This window comes from Zalophus californianus, chromosome 13, assembly GCF_009762305.2.
Source record: "Zalophus californianus isolate mZalCal1 chromosome 13, mZalCal1.pri.v2, whole genome shotgun sequence".
In the NCBI taxonomy this organism is placed as follows: Eukaryota; Metazoa; Chordata; class Mammalia; order Carnivora; family Otariidae; genus Zalophus; species Zalophus californianus.
The window spans coordinates 83,383,608-83,402,788 of NC_045607.1; the positions used below are offsets into that span (position 1 = coordinate 83,383,608).

At 45.4% G+C, this 19,181-nt stretch overlaps 1 protein-coding gene across 5 annotated transcripts in view; it reads left to right on the top strand.

The window, feature by feature from the left end:
• The window catches only part of APBA1 (amyloid beta precursor protein binding family A member 1), a 214,227-nt gene that overhangs the window by 110,009 nt on the left and 85,037 nt on the right, over positions 1–19,181 (top strand). For all 5 annotated transcript variants that reach the window (XM_027615657.2, XM_027615658.2, XM_027615660.2 and 2 more), the window contains exon 2: positions 16,402–17,675. In XM_027615657.2, the coding sequence (XP_027471458.1) occupies positions 16,470–17,675 (1,206 nt within the window). In that variant the 5' untranslated portion in view covers positions 16,402–16,469. The remainder of the gene's footprint in view (positions 1–16,401; positions 17,676–19,181) is intronic.

Sequence of the window (19,181 nt, forward strand, 5' to 3'; positions counted from 1 at the left end):
AGAGAATCCCACGCAGACTCCCCGCTGAACGCTGAGCCTAATGCAGGGCTCGATCTCATGACCCTGAGATCACAACCTGAGCTGAAACCAAGAGTCGGATGCTTAACCGACTGTGCCACCCAGACACCCCCAGAATCTGCATTTTAACAAGATCCCATGGTCAGGCTAGAATGCAAAGGGTGACGACTTCATAATATGAGAAAAAAATTATTATGAGCGTAGAATTCTATGCCCAATGATCAGTTGAGTGTAAGAGCAGAATTAAAGCACTTCAAGGCAAAATACAAAATACAAAAATTTTACCATTCTGGTGAGGGATGTGGATGATGAGGGAGGCTCTTATGTGGGGGGGGCAGGAAGTTTTGGGGAAATCTCAATACCTCCTTCTCAATTTTATTGTAGAGCTAAAACTACTCTTAAAAAGTCTTTTTTTTAAGAGACTAATATTTAAAATTACAAATATAATCAATAAAAATATAATTATTGAATGTTGGGAAATGGAAGGAAAAAGGTTAAGTAAGCTAAATTGTCACCTTTCATCATCTTTCCTGGCACGATGTCAACAGATACCGCCTAAATTAAGTCAGTGAATTGTGACATATTAGAGAGAGTTCTCAAGGTAACCCACAGAACCAAAAACAGAAACGGCATTTTTTCTCCCATTAGTCAGTGATTCTTTTTTAAAGTTGAGATTGGTTACTTGTTTTGAGGCCCCACTGAAATAGCCCTGTGCACTGATTGATGAGAATAACATAAGCAAATTCCAAAATTTTATTGTAGCAACACATTGAAAGTTAATTTACTAACAGTGGCAGTCCAATGCAGGTTATTTCTGGGCAGTGGGCAGTTTTCCTGCATGTGCTCCATTCAGGACTCCAGGCCACCTCCTTCTTGTCATTCTGATATCCCACAGGTCTCAGACTCTTCTGCATTTAACCAGTGGAGGAAGAAGGAGTGCATGAAAAAGGCAATATTACTTCTTCAATGATCTGGCCCAGAAAGGTCCTCCTCACTTCCACCTTCCTGCTCTTGGAGAGAGAACTAGTCATGGCCCCATCTAGAGGTACTGAGGGCTTGTAAATGTAGTTCTTGCAAAGATTCTACACGGTGGAGAGTGAGCTTGAATTTTTGGTGGGCAATAAACCATTTCCACCACACTCTGTATTCAATTGGCCATGTGTAAATGGTCTTACTCTCTTACTTACTTACTTACTTACTCTTACTTACTTACTCTCTCAGAAAGGACACGTGCATTCTGGACACTGGAAAGCCAAGTGTTCTGTAGGCTGAACGGATGGTGTGTTGAGATTTCCTTTGGGTTGTTGGAATATTTTTAATTCTTTTCCCTTGCTCTGACACCACTTAGCCAAGCATCTTTTTGTAATTATTTTCTTTCGTTTAGTAGATCTGTCTCTTGTAAATGGATAGCGTGTGAAGAGAAACCAGGTGATGTGCTTTTCTCCAGTCCTAGCTTAACACACGTGACTTTGAAGGAGCCCCGTAACCTCTCTACTCCCTGGTGTCCCAATCTGTGAAATAAGGGACTTGGGCTTTGCCAACGCTGTCAGTTCTAAATTTCTGCCACTTTGTAATTCTGTTCATCCATGAGCTGATAATGTGGAGTTTCTAGAATGCAGGTTTCAGTGACCTGTGCTAGAAATTCCCATGTAAGTATAGCAACTCTGAAAGTTCCCTTTACCACTCCCACCCCTACAATCTATCCACAAAGACATTACTCACAATCGTGAGGCTCAGAGAAAAACAGAGGTTGAGTACCAGCATGGCAGCAAGAAACCAGACACATGGTGAGAAATTTCCATCAGTAACAGAAGAGAAAGGTTTTGCGGGGACTCAGCTCCTCAGCGCTACCGCAAAGCCCTCCCCAACGAGGAAGGGAGACCAGTTTTCCTTACAGTTCAGAAAGCAGTCACCATCCCCACAGGGTAGAAAGAACAGGTTATTTTCATTACCTATTAGGGTCTTCTAAAAATAGGTTCATGATCCAAACATCAAAAAGTACAAAGAGGTGGTGCACCTGGGTGGCTCAGTTCGTTAAAGCATCTGCCTTTGGCTCAGGTCATGATCTTGGTGTCCTGGGATAGCGTCCCATGTCGGGCTCTCCGCTCAGCAGGGAGTCTGCTACTCCTTCTCACTCTCCCTCTGTTCTCTCTTAAATCAATAAATCTTAAAAAAAAAAAAAATACGAAGAGGCATATGATGACAAGATTCTATTCTGTCATCGTCCCCACCTGGCCAGTTCCTGTTCCTCACCCTTGCCCCCTCCAAAAGAAATATTAGTTTGGTATTAGTTTTTTGTCATCTTGCTTCAATTGAATATATCAAGGAGCTCTTTCTATCATCCGTGCATAACGATCACATTTATAGAATTCTCTCTATAATTTCTTTTACCAACTTTCTTATGATGGACATTTTAGTTGTTTCCGGTCTTCTATGAATGCAAACTGTGCTTTAGCAATTTAAATAGAATTGTACGTAAGTCATTCCACACACTTGTGCATGAGGGCAACACGGAAATTCCTCAGAGGGATACTTTTGAGAGATGCTTTCAAATCACCCTTCGTTGACCCACTTTATAGATGAGGAAGGGTGGTAAGAATTTATGATTTTGCCAATCAAGGGCTGTAAACAGCTGACCTGCCCACAGGTGTACTCTTCTGGAGTTGGCGCTGGATGGCTGTGAGGAGCACAGGGTCAGAGAGATTTCGTGTTGTAAGCTGAAGCGGGCTGCTGTGAGGTGGGCAAGCAGAACAACCCAGCAGCTCGCTCACTGGAGTGCAAGCTGAAAGAACGGGGCTTAGCTGCGGTGTGCTGGGAAGTCTCGGCGGCAGATGGGAGCCGAGCGTTACCATGTCTGAGCAAGCAGTTTGTGAGCCAGAAGCCCAGGGTGTGGTCCCGGCTTGGTTGGAGGCTCCAGAAATAGCCTGTACACACAAAGCAGGGTGGCCTTTGAGCCAGGTGACCAGGACGTGACTCCTTGGGCCCATCAGGTGCCTGCCACCCACACCCGGACTCATCAGGTCTCAGAATCGAGACAGTGATGAGACAGTGGCAGAGAGGTGGCCAACCCACATGTCGCTTAAGCTTCAGTGAGGGGTCGTGGGCTAGTTTAAAGTGCAGCAGCCCTGCTTGAATATTTTAAGTCGTGAAATACGTATATTTCTATTTATATATTCATATATAATAGATTGTATATTTACATTATATATGTTATATATGTTTATATTATATTTGCATACTTATATACCTATACTTTTTACTTACGTGATACACATATATATAAATAATGGAATAAATTTTTTTCATGTATATTTTAGAGCAGTTTTAGGTTCACAGCAAAATGTAGTGGAAAGAACAGAGATTTCCCTCTAGCCCCTGCCCTCCCAGACACGCATAGTCTCCCCAGCTATCAAAACTCCACACCGGAGTGGTTCAGTTATTACAACCGATGAAGCTATGTCAACACACCGTTGTCATCCGAAGTCCGTAGTTCGCATTGGGGTTCATTCTTGGTGTTGTACATTCTGTTGACAAGTTGACAGATTGACAAGTTTGTATTTTATTCTGTTCTTTGTGCTACCTTAACTCATGTAATTCTCCAATGACCTTATGAGGTAGGTGCTACTATTACCCCCACTTAGAGAAAAGGAAACTGAGGCAGAGTGGGGTTAAGTGACTTGTCCAAGGTCACACAGCTAGTGAGCGCTGGAACTGAATTTGAATTTGAATGTAGGCCATCTTGCTTAATGCATGTTCTTAACCAGTATGTTCTGCTGCCTTGGACTCGATTCTCCAGTCCCTGGGATTCTCTTTCCCCTTCCCACCCACCCCCTCCAGGTGAGAGAAAAGGGTTTTCTTTGTTCTTACTTTGCCTGGCTTCTCCGGAGCCTCATTGTCTGTTTGAGGAATCTTTGAGCAGTTTCTACTGTACTCCGCGTGCAGGGGCCCCGCAGGCAGAAGGGCAGGAGCTGTGGATTAGTATGGCCATGAGCCTGAGGGCTATCTGTTGGGGGGGGCAGAGGGGAAAGGGCTGAGAGTGATGGAGAGGGGAAAGGACAGGTACAGCCACTCTGGACGTGGGGCCAAAGAGATCTCAGATGAAAGGACAGCGGTGAAGATTGGGAGAGAGGAATACGGAACCAGTCCCCTTGGGAGATCAGTGACCAGGCAGTATAGAACTTGGTTCCGGATCACAGCAACAACCAAGCTTTCCACTCATTCATTTATTTGTTATTTATAACCTCCTGTTGTTTGGAAGGAAAATCCTGATAACTGGAGGGTCTTTTGTTTGTTGGGCAGGGTGATGGGGGAGGGTGACTGTACTCTTGGAAGAGCTCGAACATGGCTAAACTGTTCGGCAAAAGAAAAGCAGAGAGTTTGGGAAGCCCAGAAGTTAGATGTAGAACTGTACTATCCAATATGGTTGCAACCAGCCACTTGCGGTTATTGAAATGTGGCTAGTCCTAACAGATTGCTGTGAGTATAAAATTCACACTGGATTTTGATGACTTAGTAGGAAAAAAGAATGTAGATTGTCTCAGTAATAATTGTTTATATTGATCCTATGTTGAAATGATAATATTTCAGATATGCTAGGTAAAATAAAATATATTATTAAAGTTGATTTTACTTTCTTTACCTTTTTCAGTGTGACTGTAGACATTTTTAAATCACATGTATGGTTCACATTATATTTCTACCGGACTGTGATGATCCAGAAGGAAGGGACATGAACAATGAAGACTCAGGACTGTAGAGGAAGGTTCATGAGAGGGGGAAACCCTGAGGCTGATGACTGAAAAGGAAGATGTGGAAAAATTAACCAATTAGTTTTTGAGGGGAGGGTAAGGGCTGTGGTATGCGATATAATCTTTCACCTCCATCTTCTTTATGAAATCTTCAGTAAAATCATGAATTTTGAGAGAGAGAGAAGGCATGTGCATGCAGCAGGGGGGGGGGGCAGAGGGAGAGGGGGAATCTTAAGCAGGTTCCACACTTAGCATGGGGCCCAATGCAGGGCTCGATCTCATGACCCTGAGATCATGACCTGAGCTGAAAGCAAGAGTCAGACACTTAACCGACTGAGCCACCCAGGTGGCCCCAACACCATTTTTTAATAAAGCAAATTAAAAATAATTTCCTTTGGAGAAGCTCATGTCTTCCCTCACGGTGACCAGAAGGCTCTGGGTGCCAGAAAATCATGTTTGAATTTCACTGGTCTGTATTTGGGACCTAAATGAAATTAGTTGATGAGAAGAGTGTAGCGTGCAGGCACCCTGCCTCCTCACATTCTGTCAACACGTCCAATGAACTCTGAAGACTTTCCAGGCGATCCGTGAATCATTTTGAAGAGAAAGTAGCTTTCTTCTCTTCCCACATTATGTTTCTTTCCCTGTTAACTTTTTGCTAGCATGACTGATTGAGAGAGTTGGTTGTCATGGGAGGCTTTGAATCAATACGGAATTTCTGGCTCATCAAATCCAAATTCAAGTCATTACCAGTGTTGCTACCTAATAGTTGCTTAATGGATTTTGTGCTTTGGGAGTTGTGAAGCTGAAGTGTCAGAGAGCAAACCTTCCTGGATACACTGTTTTTAATCATCTAGTATAGCCCTGGCATTTCAGATTGAAGTATAGCTGAAAAAAATATTTGAAGACAACGGCCAGCCCAGCCCAGGCTGCTTTCGTGACCTTCGAATAAAAAAAAGAAGCTTGGAAACAATAATTTAATCTGAAGCTTCATAATTAGGGTCGTAGTTGATGTTCTGGTGTGAATTTGGGGAAGGAAAATGCTAGAGGAAGCTACAGAAAACTTGAGGGAATAGAGAGAAGCAAGTTAACTGACTTTCTAATGAGCCAAATAATTGTAAAAGTAACAGTCGCCGTAAATTTGAGGTGATGTGGTCTCAAAGAAAAACTCCATTTTAATGAATTACCGTTCAGTTCAGCCTTAGCCTGATATTCCCCTGTTTCCATGTCCTTTTGCAGTATGAAGTAATGAGTCTCTGAAAACTAACATAGCTGAACTGATTTTAGAGATTTACTATCTTTAACACCATAGTGTTGAGTATGCATAGCTTTCTGTATGATAACAAAAATACCAGGACAATGATCCAGATTGCACTGTAACGTGATTTAATACCCCTGAACTAAGTGTAATGTAGCAACAGAGATAATAAATGTAGTAGGGGGTAAAGAAAGGAAGTTGTATAGGGACATAAAAAAGGAGATTGTAACAGAAAAAATACAAGGCTATTGAAACCTTAATACATATGAACTATGCAGATATGTTTGATTTTTGTACCAGGTGCATTTCACAAAAATTCAGATAGACTTTCAGTTGGCTTTGATTTCCAGAGAATGTTCCTTGAGTATTCTATAAAATTTGCAAGATTTCCCATCTGAGTTTCCATGATTGCCTTAAGCTTATTTCATGTGTTTTATTGAAATAAGAATGATAAATGTATAATTCGATTGTTAAAAGGCTAGACGAAGAACCAGACAATAAGGAAGTCTGCATAAATTTTGCATTTTCTCTTTAATCAAAGGCTGGGTTATGATCAGAGCTTTGGGGTTGGCATGACTGAATTCAAGTAGATGAATTAATTTTCCTGCCCAGTTAGTGTTAGTCACAATTACACAGATTTCAAGGTGGATGAAAGTAATGAACCAGATTTTGCAGTAATCACACAAGAATGCATTCGTTCAGGGGCACCTGGGTGGCTCAGTCGTTAAGTGTCTGCCTTCGGCTCAGGTCATGATCCCAGGGTCCTGCAATAGAGCCTTGTATCGGGCTCCCCGCTCCACGGGAAGCCTGCTTCTCCCTCTCCCACTCCCCCTGCTTGTGTTCCCTCTCTCGCTGTGTCTCTCTCTGTCAAATAAATAAATAAAATCTTAAAAAAAAAAAAAAAAAAGAATGCATTCGTTGAAATGGCCTCTGTCTGCTTATCTGCAAAGTTAAAAGCTTACGGGAGGGTGGGGGGATGGGTTAGCCTGGTGATGGGTATTAGAGAGGGCACGTACTGAATGGAGCACTGGGTGTTATATGCAAACAATGAATCATGGAACACTACATCAAAAAAAAAAAAAAAAAAAGCTTATGGGAAAGATGTGGCCATTGGCCAGACAATTTTTAAAGCCCTCTTTTGGAATTGACTTCAGAGCTTGAACCAGAGTCTTTTTAATAATCTTGGCTGCAGCACATCTTTATCCTTTAGGGATAGAACATCAAACAGCATTCACAGCCAAATTTTGTAAATAAGGTGGATGATAAATCTGGATGATACCCTTTGAGGTCAGAAATCAAATATAACTAAGTATGACTATAGAATATTGAAAACGATTTGCTGGTAGCTGCAAAACCCTTAAATTAACTTTGAAATCAATTCCAATATAGGACTGGCCAAAGTGTTTTGAGCAAAGGCAGTGAGTGCCCTTGGAACATGTCAGTATAGAGTCTGCCAAGGTGACTATTCTAAAAGGGATTATACCAATTTAGTTGTTTGTTTAAAAAAATCGATCACATCACTTTATAGGCTCAGTGAAATATAGTAAGAAAAACATGAACAGTGAGATCCAGACGGATCTACCTCCAACCCTTTCAGCTCTGAGTGACCTTGGACAAGTTACTTAAGGTGTCTAAGCTTCTGTTTCAAAATCAGCAACTGGAGACAGGTAATTCCCACTGGGACTGTTGTGAGGGTGAGGGCAATAGTATGCAGAGCACCACATGCATTGGCCTACACACATAGTATAGGGTTTATGATGATTATTTGGTGGATTTACTTATGCTTAGCCTAATTTCAAGATGATTAAAAGTAGCCTAGATGCTTCTTTCCCATCCCTACATAGACTTATTCGGGAAAGAGTAATAAGAAATGTACCATGTGTTCAAAGTATTTATAGTAGCATTAGTTGTTTTCATCTTTTTTTTTTTTTTGCTTTTTAAAAACTACATATTGATCTCTTAAATACTAATTATGGTGTGTGCAGAAAATGCACTGATGAATATCAAGTAGCACTTACAATGTATCAGACACTGTTGTGTTTTATATATATATATTAATTTGTATATAATTATATATATATATATTAATTTGTATCATCCAGTAACCCTGTGATGTAGGTACAATTACTATCCCCGTTTTAGAAATGATCAAACTGGAACATTTGCTCTAAGTTATCCAAAGTCAAAGAAAGTAGTGATGCATCCCTCGTAAGTGGTGCAACTAAGATGCATTGAGGCAGTCTGTCGCCCACACCTGTCCCCTTAACCACTGTAATATCTCATTAAGCGTATGGATGATGAGATGATCCTTTAGAGATAACTTTGATATTTGAAGAATATCAAGCACCATTCATAGCAAACTGTTGTAAATAAGGTGAGGGATAATCCTTTGATGGCAAAAATCAAATATGACTTAATATTAGGATAGAATATTGAGAACAATTGGCTGGTAGTTTCAAATCCCAGAAATTAACTTTGAAAGCTGTTCCAGTAAAGGAGTGGCCAAAGTATTTTGAGCAAAGGCAGTGGCCTTGAAACATGTAAGCATACAGCCTACCAAGGACGAGGACCCACCCACCTGTGTTGGGCAGGTGCTGGGAAGCAAGTTCAGCTCCATGTGTGGATGAAATTTTAGTCCAGCAGGCATTCCAAGATCTCTAAGTGATATGGCAACCATCAACGACTGGCCATCCAAAAAAGCAATTGGCATTCTTGACCCAGAAAGTGGGGTATCCACTGCCAACATTGGGGTGGTCTGTGTACAAGGGAAGAAATCAAATCACTGGATGAACGATCTGAAGCCAGATCCTAATTCTTGAGTGAGGGGCTAAGCTAGATCTAAAATTAGGATTGAATAGAGACTGGGAGCAGGCTGAGCCTGCAGTTGACAGACTAGGGCATTAGGAGAAGGTCAAGTGGTCTCTGTCCTTGGGAGAGGAGAGATGTAGAGGCTGAGATCCAGACAGGCAGGCAGGCAGGTAGGCTTTTATAAACCCATTATGCTTTCTGTGTGGATTTACCATGTCAATTCCCTGATCGCCTGTAGCCTTTGGAGAAAGTGCTGTGGGGGGTGAGAAGACACAGCAGAGCCTGGTTTAGAATCTCCCACTAGGGTGCCACCTTCATGATGTGTACTATAGTTGTACAATTTATCGTTTTACATCTGTCTTTAAATGATTTATTTCTTATCATCTGCCAACATGGGTATCACACATTTGGTATCAGTTAGGTACCAGCAGGAAATAGATAGGCACTCAAATTAGATAATACGCAGAGAGGCAGAGAGCTGAAAAGAGGGACCCCGCCACCCCTACCACCCATAAGCCTGAAGGGGAGGGAAGGGAGCCATCATGGGAAGCCATTTGGAGTGGGCCACCTACAAGGGAAACTGAAGATGTCCAGCCCACATGTCCTCCTCAAAGTAGGACAGGGTCAAGGACACAGACCTCTGGTTGACATCTGGCTATTCAGCCACACTCCTTGGGTTCAGGTACGCAACTCACTCTGAAATCATTACCAGTGCTCTCTTTCAAGCCAAGCTTCACACAAGGATAAGAGAAGAAACAAAATAATATTTCACTGAAGTGAGATGTTCTGTGTGTAAGGAGGCTTTTCCTGACCTTATAAGCCTATTTAAACTAGAAATGACTTTAGGAAGGAAAAATGTGTGTTCTGTATCCATCTTAGCCGCCAGTATCATTAAATTTAATTTCCAAATGAATCAAAGGAGATTAAGCTTTAATGGACTCTATTTTTTTTTAGTTCTGCCTTCTGTTACCCTTGTAAATAGATGCATTGAGTTTAGAAAGCTGATGATTTGCATGAGGTCCTTGATGTCCTTTGGTTTCTCTAGTAGACGGTCCACAGTTGATCTCACTCATAGAAGGAAAACAGAGAGTAGAGAGGATGGATAAGAAAACCTGGGTATTCGTATTCTGTCACCTTTTTCTTCTTTAATGAGAACCATTAATCTCCAGCCTATGTGGATGGCATGTATATGTGTGTGTGTGCACATGCGCACGCACACACACACGCACGAATGTGTATGCATGCGGCATTGAGGGCACAATCCTGTTTGGCAACGAGAACTGTTTTGCTGCTTTGGAGATTAATATGTCACCACGACCTCAGGGTCACTGGCAGCCCCTCCAATGGCTCGGTGGCAGACATCAGGTGGACTAGAAATGTGTGTGTGCAGGCGAATTCGGACACGGTACAGTCCAAAGAAATAGGACTTTCCTTGCAACTCTGGCGGGAGACAAGGAACAACATTCCTTCAGTCCATGGAAGGTAAATGTACTTCTTAAATATACACAAAAACATAAAAACACATTTATGGAATCATATTCTTTCTAGTTTTTTCAGGGGAGCAGATGGCTAGCACAGTCTTATTCTTTTTTTTTTTTTTAAAGATTTTATTTATTTGAGAGAGAGAGAATGAGAGAGAGAGAGCACATGAGAGGGAAGAGGGTCAGAGGGAGAAGCAGACTCCCCGCCGAGCAGGGAGCCCGATGTGGGACTCGATCCCGGGACTCCAGGATCACGACCCGAGCCGAAGGCAGTCGCCCAACCAACTGAGCCACCCAGGCGCCCCGCACAGTCTTATTCTTTTCCCACTTCTGTACCCTCCACCTTCCTGTTTTGCCTACACCAGCCTCCTTCCCCCCCATACCTTCTATGTTAACAACCTGATATTCATCCTTTTGGTTTTTTTCACATTGTATTTCGTCTTCAGTCAGACCCGTTTTCTAATACTTCTGCAAGTGTTAAAAGGGACAGTCTATTGGAATTTCTTATCAATGACTACTTAAGGACAGATGAGCCAAAGTAATTTACAACCTCCCCTTCCATTAATCCCAAACCAACATGAGTCTCAGCTACCATTAGGAGATACCTGGATTCAGCTGCTTGAATTGTGAAATGTTCTATTTATAAATACGGCACCACAGCGGAGTTCCTTCCCTTTGTTAACCTCCTCCAGCTGGTTCCCTCCCTCCTGCAGCCAGGACACCGCAGCACCCCCTCTTCATGTTGTGTAGGAGCTCCTGCAGTGGAGCCTGTCCTGCCTCTGGTCTTCCAGATCACGGGACACTTTTGTAGCGGGGGAGGGAGCCACTCCTCCTCCCTTTGCCCCAGCCTCCGGAGGCACATGGGTCCTAATCAAGGCCGTTGAGTGGCTGAAGGCACTCTTCTCCCAGGCCTTAGTCCCCAGGTTGCTTACGAGCTCATAAAATCTAGACCCTTTAAGAACAGCAATACGTGTGTGACTCACAAAGGGAATGCAGTTGTGGTGGTTGGCTTAGCTCTAGGCTCCTTTTGCAGCTTGAACGTAGTTCTCTTTTGTACTTAGCAGCAGGTATTATAATCATTAGAGCTGTCTGCCCTTGAAGGCTGGGACCACGCTTTCAAAACCTTTGCATGCCCTTTGCCTTTGCACGGTACCTGGCAAACGTCTAATAAATGCCAACTGGATCAATACATGCAAATGTAGGAAAATACTGAATCACGAGAGTTCTCTGGACACTTAGAGCATCAGAAGGTGGAGGAGGTGCACGGATGGATAAGGGCAGCAAAGATTCAAGATGGAAGGAAGAAATGAGTTCTCTAAAGCCTGAGCATGCCAGTGGCTACAAGGCCCCAAATATTGTGTGTGTGGGGGGGTGGAAATAGACATTTTTTCTTTTTAATTACTAAAAATTCATTGACTACCAACTCTGCAACCTCTGTCCTTGGCACTAGGGAATCAAAGATAAATGACAAGTCCTCTTTTCCTGAGGACTTCATATTTATAAAGAACTGTTGCTTTGTGTGACAGGTGCTATAATATAATTTATACATATATAATATATATAAATAATATATACAGTGTGTGTGTGTGTATATATATATATATACAGTAATAAACAAAGTATAATGGGGATGAAGTGAGGAGTTAATTAAGCCTTGTAACTCCCCTGATTAAAACCACTCAGTAGCATACCAGTGCCCTTGAGATAAAATCCAAACTCTTTACCATGATGTACAGGCCTGGTCTTGCCATCTCCCCACCATCATCTCTGTCCACACCATCCCTTTCTCACTCACAAACATTGCTTCTGCCCTTGAGCCGAGCAAGTGCTTCCTTGCTTCGTGGCCCTGCCCTCAGATTTTTATGTGGCCTCCCCTTTCCTTATCATTCAGGCCTCAGCTCACACATCACCTCCTCTGGCCACTGTGTGCATAACCCCCTCCCCCTGGTCTTTTGCTATGCCTTTACCATCTTATTTTCTTCCTAAGAAGAAAGTAAGATTTCACTATTTCACTGTTGGGGGCTATCCTGTTTATTTACATAGTCACTGTCCGTTCCCCTCTCCTTTTTCTTCACCTCCCACCCCTGCCCTCCACCTCATGCATCAGAAGGGAGCCTTCATGAATCAGAGAAGCCTGTCTTCCTCGGTCACCACTCCACCCCAGTGCCTAGAACGTTGCCTGGAGGCTGGCACATAATAGGCAGTCCTCAAGTGTGAACTTGCGCTGGGGAAGACAAGAAAGAGTCACCAAAGACAGGAAAGAGTCGCCAAATATAGGTGAAAAATAGGCTGAGAGTAGGGAAGACAGTTCGGGTCAGAACTGGGGGTGTTAGAACATGGGGCGCAGGTGAAGTGTGGCAGTGGGGCTGGCAGAGTGGTGGGGCTCTTGGGCTTGGTTTGCAGGGAGGAGGACTCAAGAACCCAGAGCTAGAGCTGGTCGAGGGGGTCAGGGACCAGTTTCACCAGTTCTGTTGCTCGTGTGACCCGGGGCGATCACCTAGCCCCACCGTGCCTCCATTTCTTCAGTTTTCAAGGAGCTGATAATTCTCTCTAGGAAGAGAGTAGAAGAGTACTCTCTTCATAAGCTAGCGTGAGGATTTAACACGTCATCCATAGAAGATGCCTAGCCGTGCCTGGTATACTTAGCTCAGTACAAGAGGGGAACCATTGAAGAGCTTGAGAAATCAGGTTCTGGGCTTTGGATTTGTATTTTGGGAAAGATCATCCGGCTAGCAGGGAAGGATGGACTGGAGGGGGCTGAGAAATGAGTCAAGGAAACAATTGTGTAGGCAAGACAGACCAAGACAAGGCAGTGGTGGTGAGCGTGACGCAGGAGGTATTAAGATGATGGACTCGGTCATAGGTTTGGGCTAGGAGGTGAGGAAAAGAGACCAGTCAGTAATGATTCCTGGATCTGAGCTGGGGCAACTGGGGGTGCTGCTGGCGCCCTTCACCCATACAGGGGATATGGGAGGGGGCCAAGTTTGGGAGGGAGGGCGAGGAGGCATGGCTGTTCCACTGTGGCAGATTGAGTTTGAGTGCTGTGTGAACCCCGAACTCTGGGTGGAGCGACCCAGCAAGAAAACCCCCACATCTTCCTGGATCAGAAGATGATGCTAAGACGCTTAGCACTGTACATACTGGTACTTAATGTCAGCGCTTAGTATTTCATGTTTATAACCTTTGCTTTTTAAGCAAATACTGTGAGAAACGTATTTTTGTCCACATTTGAGGTTTTCCCTTTAGATTTCTATAAGTAGAACTACTGAGGTAAAGGTATGTTACCTTTTAAAGATTTTAATTCCTTTGCCAAATCGCTTTTCAAACAAGTTGTACATCTATATATTTTTTCCACAATAGCCCGCGATTCCCACAATAACCTAGCTTTGCTATTTTTTTTTAAATAAAAACCACTCCCAAAGTTGCCAGGGTATGGGGAACATTTGTCTCATGGGCGACCAATGGACCTGATCCGCACCATCAGCTCCATCCTCAGAAGCTGCTAGTTGCCTTTGTCTTAGGGAAATCCCTCAAATCAACATGTTATTAATTAGCATGTTGCCCATACCACAACCCAAACTATATTCTTAAAACCCTGACAGTGAGTTATATATAAATACTCCATGAATAAATACTCCCCTGAGGCTTAGGGGTGGGGGTATGAGGAGAATGCACTTAGTGAACAGAAATCTCCATAGTACCAAACAACATTATTTTAACAGTATTTTCCCCCAAAAGAATGGGCGTCTTATAACTTTCTTTACCATGATTTAGTGTTCGGACATGCAGAGAAATCCCATTTCCTTTGAATCAGTAAGTGCTCTATGAGAGGGCACTGTTTGCTGGTCAAACAGCGATTTTAACCCAGAATAAACTAAAACTTTTTTGAGAGAGAGAGAGAGTGTGTGCCCATGTGCACGGGACTTGGGGGCGGGGGTGAGCGGAGAGAGAATCTTAAGTGTGGAGCTTGACCTGGGACTCGATCTCACAACCCTGAGATCATGACCTGAACCGAAATCAGGAGTCGGATGTTTGGACCACCCAGGTGCCCCTAAACTAAAACTTCTTTTTAATACATGTATCAGTAGATTTTCATCAATAAAATCTATTTTCACTGTAGACAGGGTTTTGGTCAATTCTGCACATGGTTATCATGAATTTTTGGCCATTCACATGCTTTGGATGTTTATTATTGTCTTGCTAACACTGTTCAGTATCCCTCTCTGTGAATACTTGATTTTTGCCCATCAGACTGAGATGTGTACGTTTAATTTGTTGTCTTTTCCAGAGAGGCCTCATAAAGGAAATGTGGGTAGACTCTGCTTGTCCATGTGCTGTATCGAACTGGATATGTTTTGTATTTTCCGTGATCCACTGGAAGCTACTTAGTCCGGGGGACCTCAGCACCAATACGTGCCTCTTCTGTTCAAAGCGTTAACCATCCATCAAAGTCTGAATGGAGCCTCATACTTGCTTTTGGAAAACTTTCTTATGCCTCCTCTGAGTCACTGTTCTCAAGGGTTAATGAGGGGAGGCCACAATTTTTCAAAGGAGACTGGATCTCACTTGTATGAAGTGGGACTCTTGCCAAGGAGGAACGCAATTAGGGATTGTTCATCTCAAGTAAACCATAATTGTTTTCTTCCAGTATGTGCCAGCCAGCAGTGGGGGAATGGCGGGTGGGTCCACCAAAGAATGGTGGAAAGATGATATTTCTGCTTGAGGGTGAACTTGGAAGCTCCAAAATGCCCCCCTTTACTACTGGGATTGTCCTAGTGCTTGAAGGAAATTGCTGTGGTTGTGGAGAGCTGAGTAGAATATAGCCCACTGTCATATTAGAGAGTCAATCAAATGCCCCTGATCCTCTTGGAGCTTTCTGCTGGTACATTAACGAGTTCACTTCCCATCCATTTTGTCCAGTCGTAATGTGGGTTCTCCAAAAGAACACTATGAGAAAAGCCTACACTTATAGTTGAACGCATTTCCCACAGGTGTCTTGAAATCATAGGAATCCCGCCCATTTTTGTTCTGTACATCCTTTGTATCTATTTCCATACACGGGACGCATCATGCTGTAAAGCTATTTTGTGATAATGAGAGAGGTTGAAACCAAATCCATCTCTAGCTACAGGTTTCTCTGGAAATGGATAAACAGACATACCCGTATTTTTAGGAAAGTAGCCATGATTTCCATATATCTTGTACCAGCTATAATGGTAATTCATAGAATCAGAGAATTTTAGGTCCAGGGTGTATGGGGAAGTACACTAGTGAGTGTTTCTTTAAGTGGATTTGTCAGAACACTGGCCTCTAGGAAAGAGTTTCCTCCTCACACAAGTTTAGGAAACCCCACATCATGTGCCTTCCCTCTTGAATATTCACAATGAAAAGTCAACTCTAAATCAGCGTTTCCCAAACTTACTTGACCACGGAGTCTTTTTTCCTGTGTAACAGCCCTTAGTCAGTGAGTCTGATCTCAACGTGGAGGTCCAGAAAATTAAGCCACTTAATTTTAATGTCCAAGGTAACAGAGCCAGTCATAACAGGACAAGAAGCCTCTGATGGTGGATAGCCTGCCTCCGAAAGGCTGCGTGTTTATATTGACAGCAAGAGCTCAAAACATTTCGAGATTATTTTTTCCCTTGAAATTTATTTAAAGAACCGTTTCAGAAGTATCTAGGATCCTAGTTTAATTTGGAGATATTTATCCCTTAGCAGATGGAAAATGTGTCAATTGGCCCATTCAATTTAGTAGTACTCTTTATTCATGTGCATCAGAAATGGAACCTGAATAGTAAGCATGGTGGAGAGAGAACAAAACGCTCATGAGGCTCTCAGTCTGAGGGGTGGGGAAGGGAGAAAGCCAGTAAGCAATTAGACAAGTAGCTATGTAATTACAAATTACGATACATGCAAGGAAGAAAATGCACTATGTGCTGTCAGACGGCGTTGAAATTTGCAACCATTTTTTAATTGACCCGGAGTCAAAAGGGATCAATAGCAGCTGTTTTTACGGTTTCTCTGGGTGCTCAGCTCAGAACTACGGTCTGAAGCACGTTAACAGCCCCTCCCCTTCTTGTCTTCCCAGACGCGCGGAGCAAAATGAGAGCGCAGTGAGCCGGCCCAGCCTCGCTCCCAGCCCGCCCGACGCCCACCATGAACCACTTGGAGGGCTCCGCGGAGGTGGAGGTGACCGATGAGGCGGCAGGCGGGGAGGTGAATGAGTCGGTGGAGGCCGACCTGGAGCACCCCGAGGTGGACGAGGAGCAGCGGCAGCGGCGGCCGCCGCAGCAGCGCTATGCGGGACGCCCCGGGCGCGGGCGCGCCGTCGACGACCTCCGCGCCCCGCCGGGGCCTCAGGAGGAGGAGGAGCGAGGGGAGTGCCTGGCGCGCTCGGCCAGCACGGAGAGCGGCTTCCACAACCACACGGACACGGCCGAGGGCGACGTGATCGCCGCGGCCCGCGACGGCTACGACGCGGAGCGCGCGCAGGACCCCGAAGACGAGAGCGCCTACGCCGTGCAGTACCGGCCCGAGGCCGAGGAGTACACGGAGCAGGCGGAGGCCGAGCACGCCGAGGCCACGCACCGCCGCGCGCTGCCCAACCACCTGCACTTCCACTCGCTGGAGCACGAGGAGGCGATGAACGCCGCCTACTCGGGCTACGTGTACACGCACCGGCTGTTCCACCGCGGCGAGGACGAGCCCTACGCCGAGCCCTACGCCGACTACGGGGGCCTCCAGGAGCACGTGTACGAGGAGATCGGGGACGCGCCCGAGCTGGAGGCGCGCGACGGGCTGCGGCTGTACGAGCAGGAGCGCGACGAGGCCGCCGCGTACCGCCAGGAGGCCCTGGGCGCGCGACTGCACCACTATGACGAGCGCTCGGACGGCGAGTCCGACAGCCCCGAGAAGGAGGCCGAGTTCGCGCCCTACCCGCGCATGGACAGCTACGAGCAGGAGGAGGACATCGACCAGATCGTGGCCGAGGTCAAGCAGAGCATGAGCTCGCAGAGCCTCGACAAGGCGGCCGAGGACATGCCCGAGGCCGAGCAGGACCTGGAGCGCGCCCCCACCCCGGGCGGGGGCCGCCCCGACAGCCCCGGGCAGCAGGCGCCGGCGGCGGGGCAGCAGCGGCCGGCGGGCACGGCGGGAGGCGAGGCGGGCCAGCGGTACAGCAAGGAGAAAAGGGACGCCATCTCGCTGGCCATCAAGGACATCAAAGAGGCCATCGAGGAGGTGAAAACCAGGACCATCCGTTCGCCTTACACGCCCGACGAGCCCAAAGAGCCCATCTGGGTCATGCGCCAGGACATTAGCCCCACGAGGGATTGTGACGACCAGAGGCCGGTGGATGGAGATGTGAGTATGCGCAGGTTCGGGCTTCAGCGCCGCGCGGGGCGTTGCTTGCCACTGGTGAAATGACTTCACGACATTAGTGGTCTGTGGGGACGCTAAAAACGTGTCCACCGTGAGCCTCGGAGGCTGCTTGCGCCTACGAGCCCCTGAGCGAAACACGGGTGGGATGGAGTTCAGGTGTGGAACGCGTTTTTCAGACCCTTGGAGGGAATGGCTGTAAAACGCTCGTTTTTCAAACTGTGCCCGGAGCGGTTTCTCACTTAGAAGGCAGGGGTGGGGCCTGAGAATTTGTCATTTTAATGTCAAAGAAAAACCAAGTCCGGATGGTGCAAGGAGAGACTTCATCGGAAAGACTTTTTTTGCAAAGGGGAGAAAGGTGCTCTTGTAACAGGGTATGGGGCCTATTGCAATAGGAGAACCTCTGATTATAGGGTCTGCAAGGGTCTCTGGGGCTGGGCAAAAAGAGGGTCTCCTTTCTAGGGAGGAGTGAACAGGACTAGCAAGAAGGAGTTGTGGGGAAGTGGGATGAAAGCCCGGCTTGAATGTCTTGCAGAAGAGCGTATGTTTTAACCTGAGGCCTGTTCTCCAGAGGCCGGTTGAGGAGGGGGTGTGGGGTGTAGGCTGGCTAAAAGTTCAAGGACCTGGAGGAAGGAGAAAAGTTCAGGCGAAGATTGGTTAGCAGACATTTTGTTCTGACTTATGGGCAGTTCAGCTAATCACCGTCAGGCAAAGGTGAATTTGGAGGGTCTGTGTCTGGCCTTGTCATAGGTAAAAAAAAAAAAAAAGGGGGGGATCTGCGTCCTCCCCAGCAAGGGGGCAGCATTGGGCCAGTTAGTTAGTTCATCGACGCTCCGTGTCTCTCCTCTGTTGTCCGGGCTTCGCATAGAACAGGTCAAGACAGGTGCCCTCACGTGTAGACTTCTTCCTGACCTCCAGCTGCCTCCAGGTTCCTCCTGGCAAGGAGGGAAATATTGCGGCATTTTGCACATGTGGTGGGAAAATGGAGCAGGTTTTCAAAAGTAAGGAGCGGGCAAGAGGCCAAGTTCCACATCCTTTTAGAACCTTGGAAATCCATCAGAGAAAAAGATGCAGGAGCATTAGGTCCAGGTGCTGGTTCCTCCTTCAGCTTTCTTCCACGCCCCGGCTCCTTGACATAACCGACTTCACCCCGCTGTGGCTGCAGCCTCACGATGAGCCCACGGCACAGCCTATCTTAGGACTGGGGCTTGCTTTGATTCATTTGAACTAGGAGACCAACTTAAACCTCTTGCACGATGTTTCACTCAAAAGGTGGAATTGATGATAGGATATCAGGGGATGCTTTAGAAATTCATACTGGCAGAAATTCAGCTTGTTGCTGAGAGATTGGTGAGTAGGGCTTACTAGGTTATGATGAGTTACTACAAAGCAAAACCCAGAATCTGTGCTTTAAAATATTCCACCCGTCATTTGGAAGCTGTTTGCATTTGTGAGTTGTATTTCATCTGTCCTTCCGTGTTCATAGTAAAG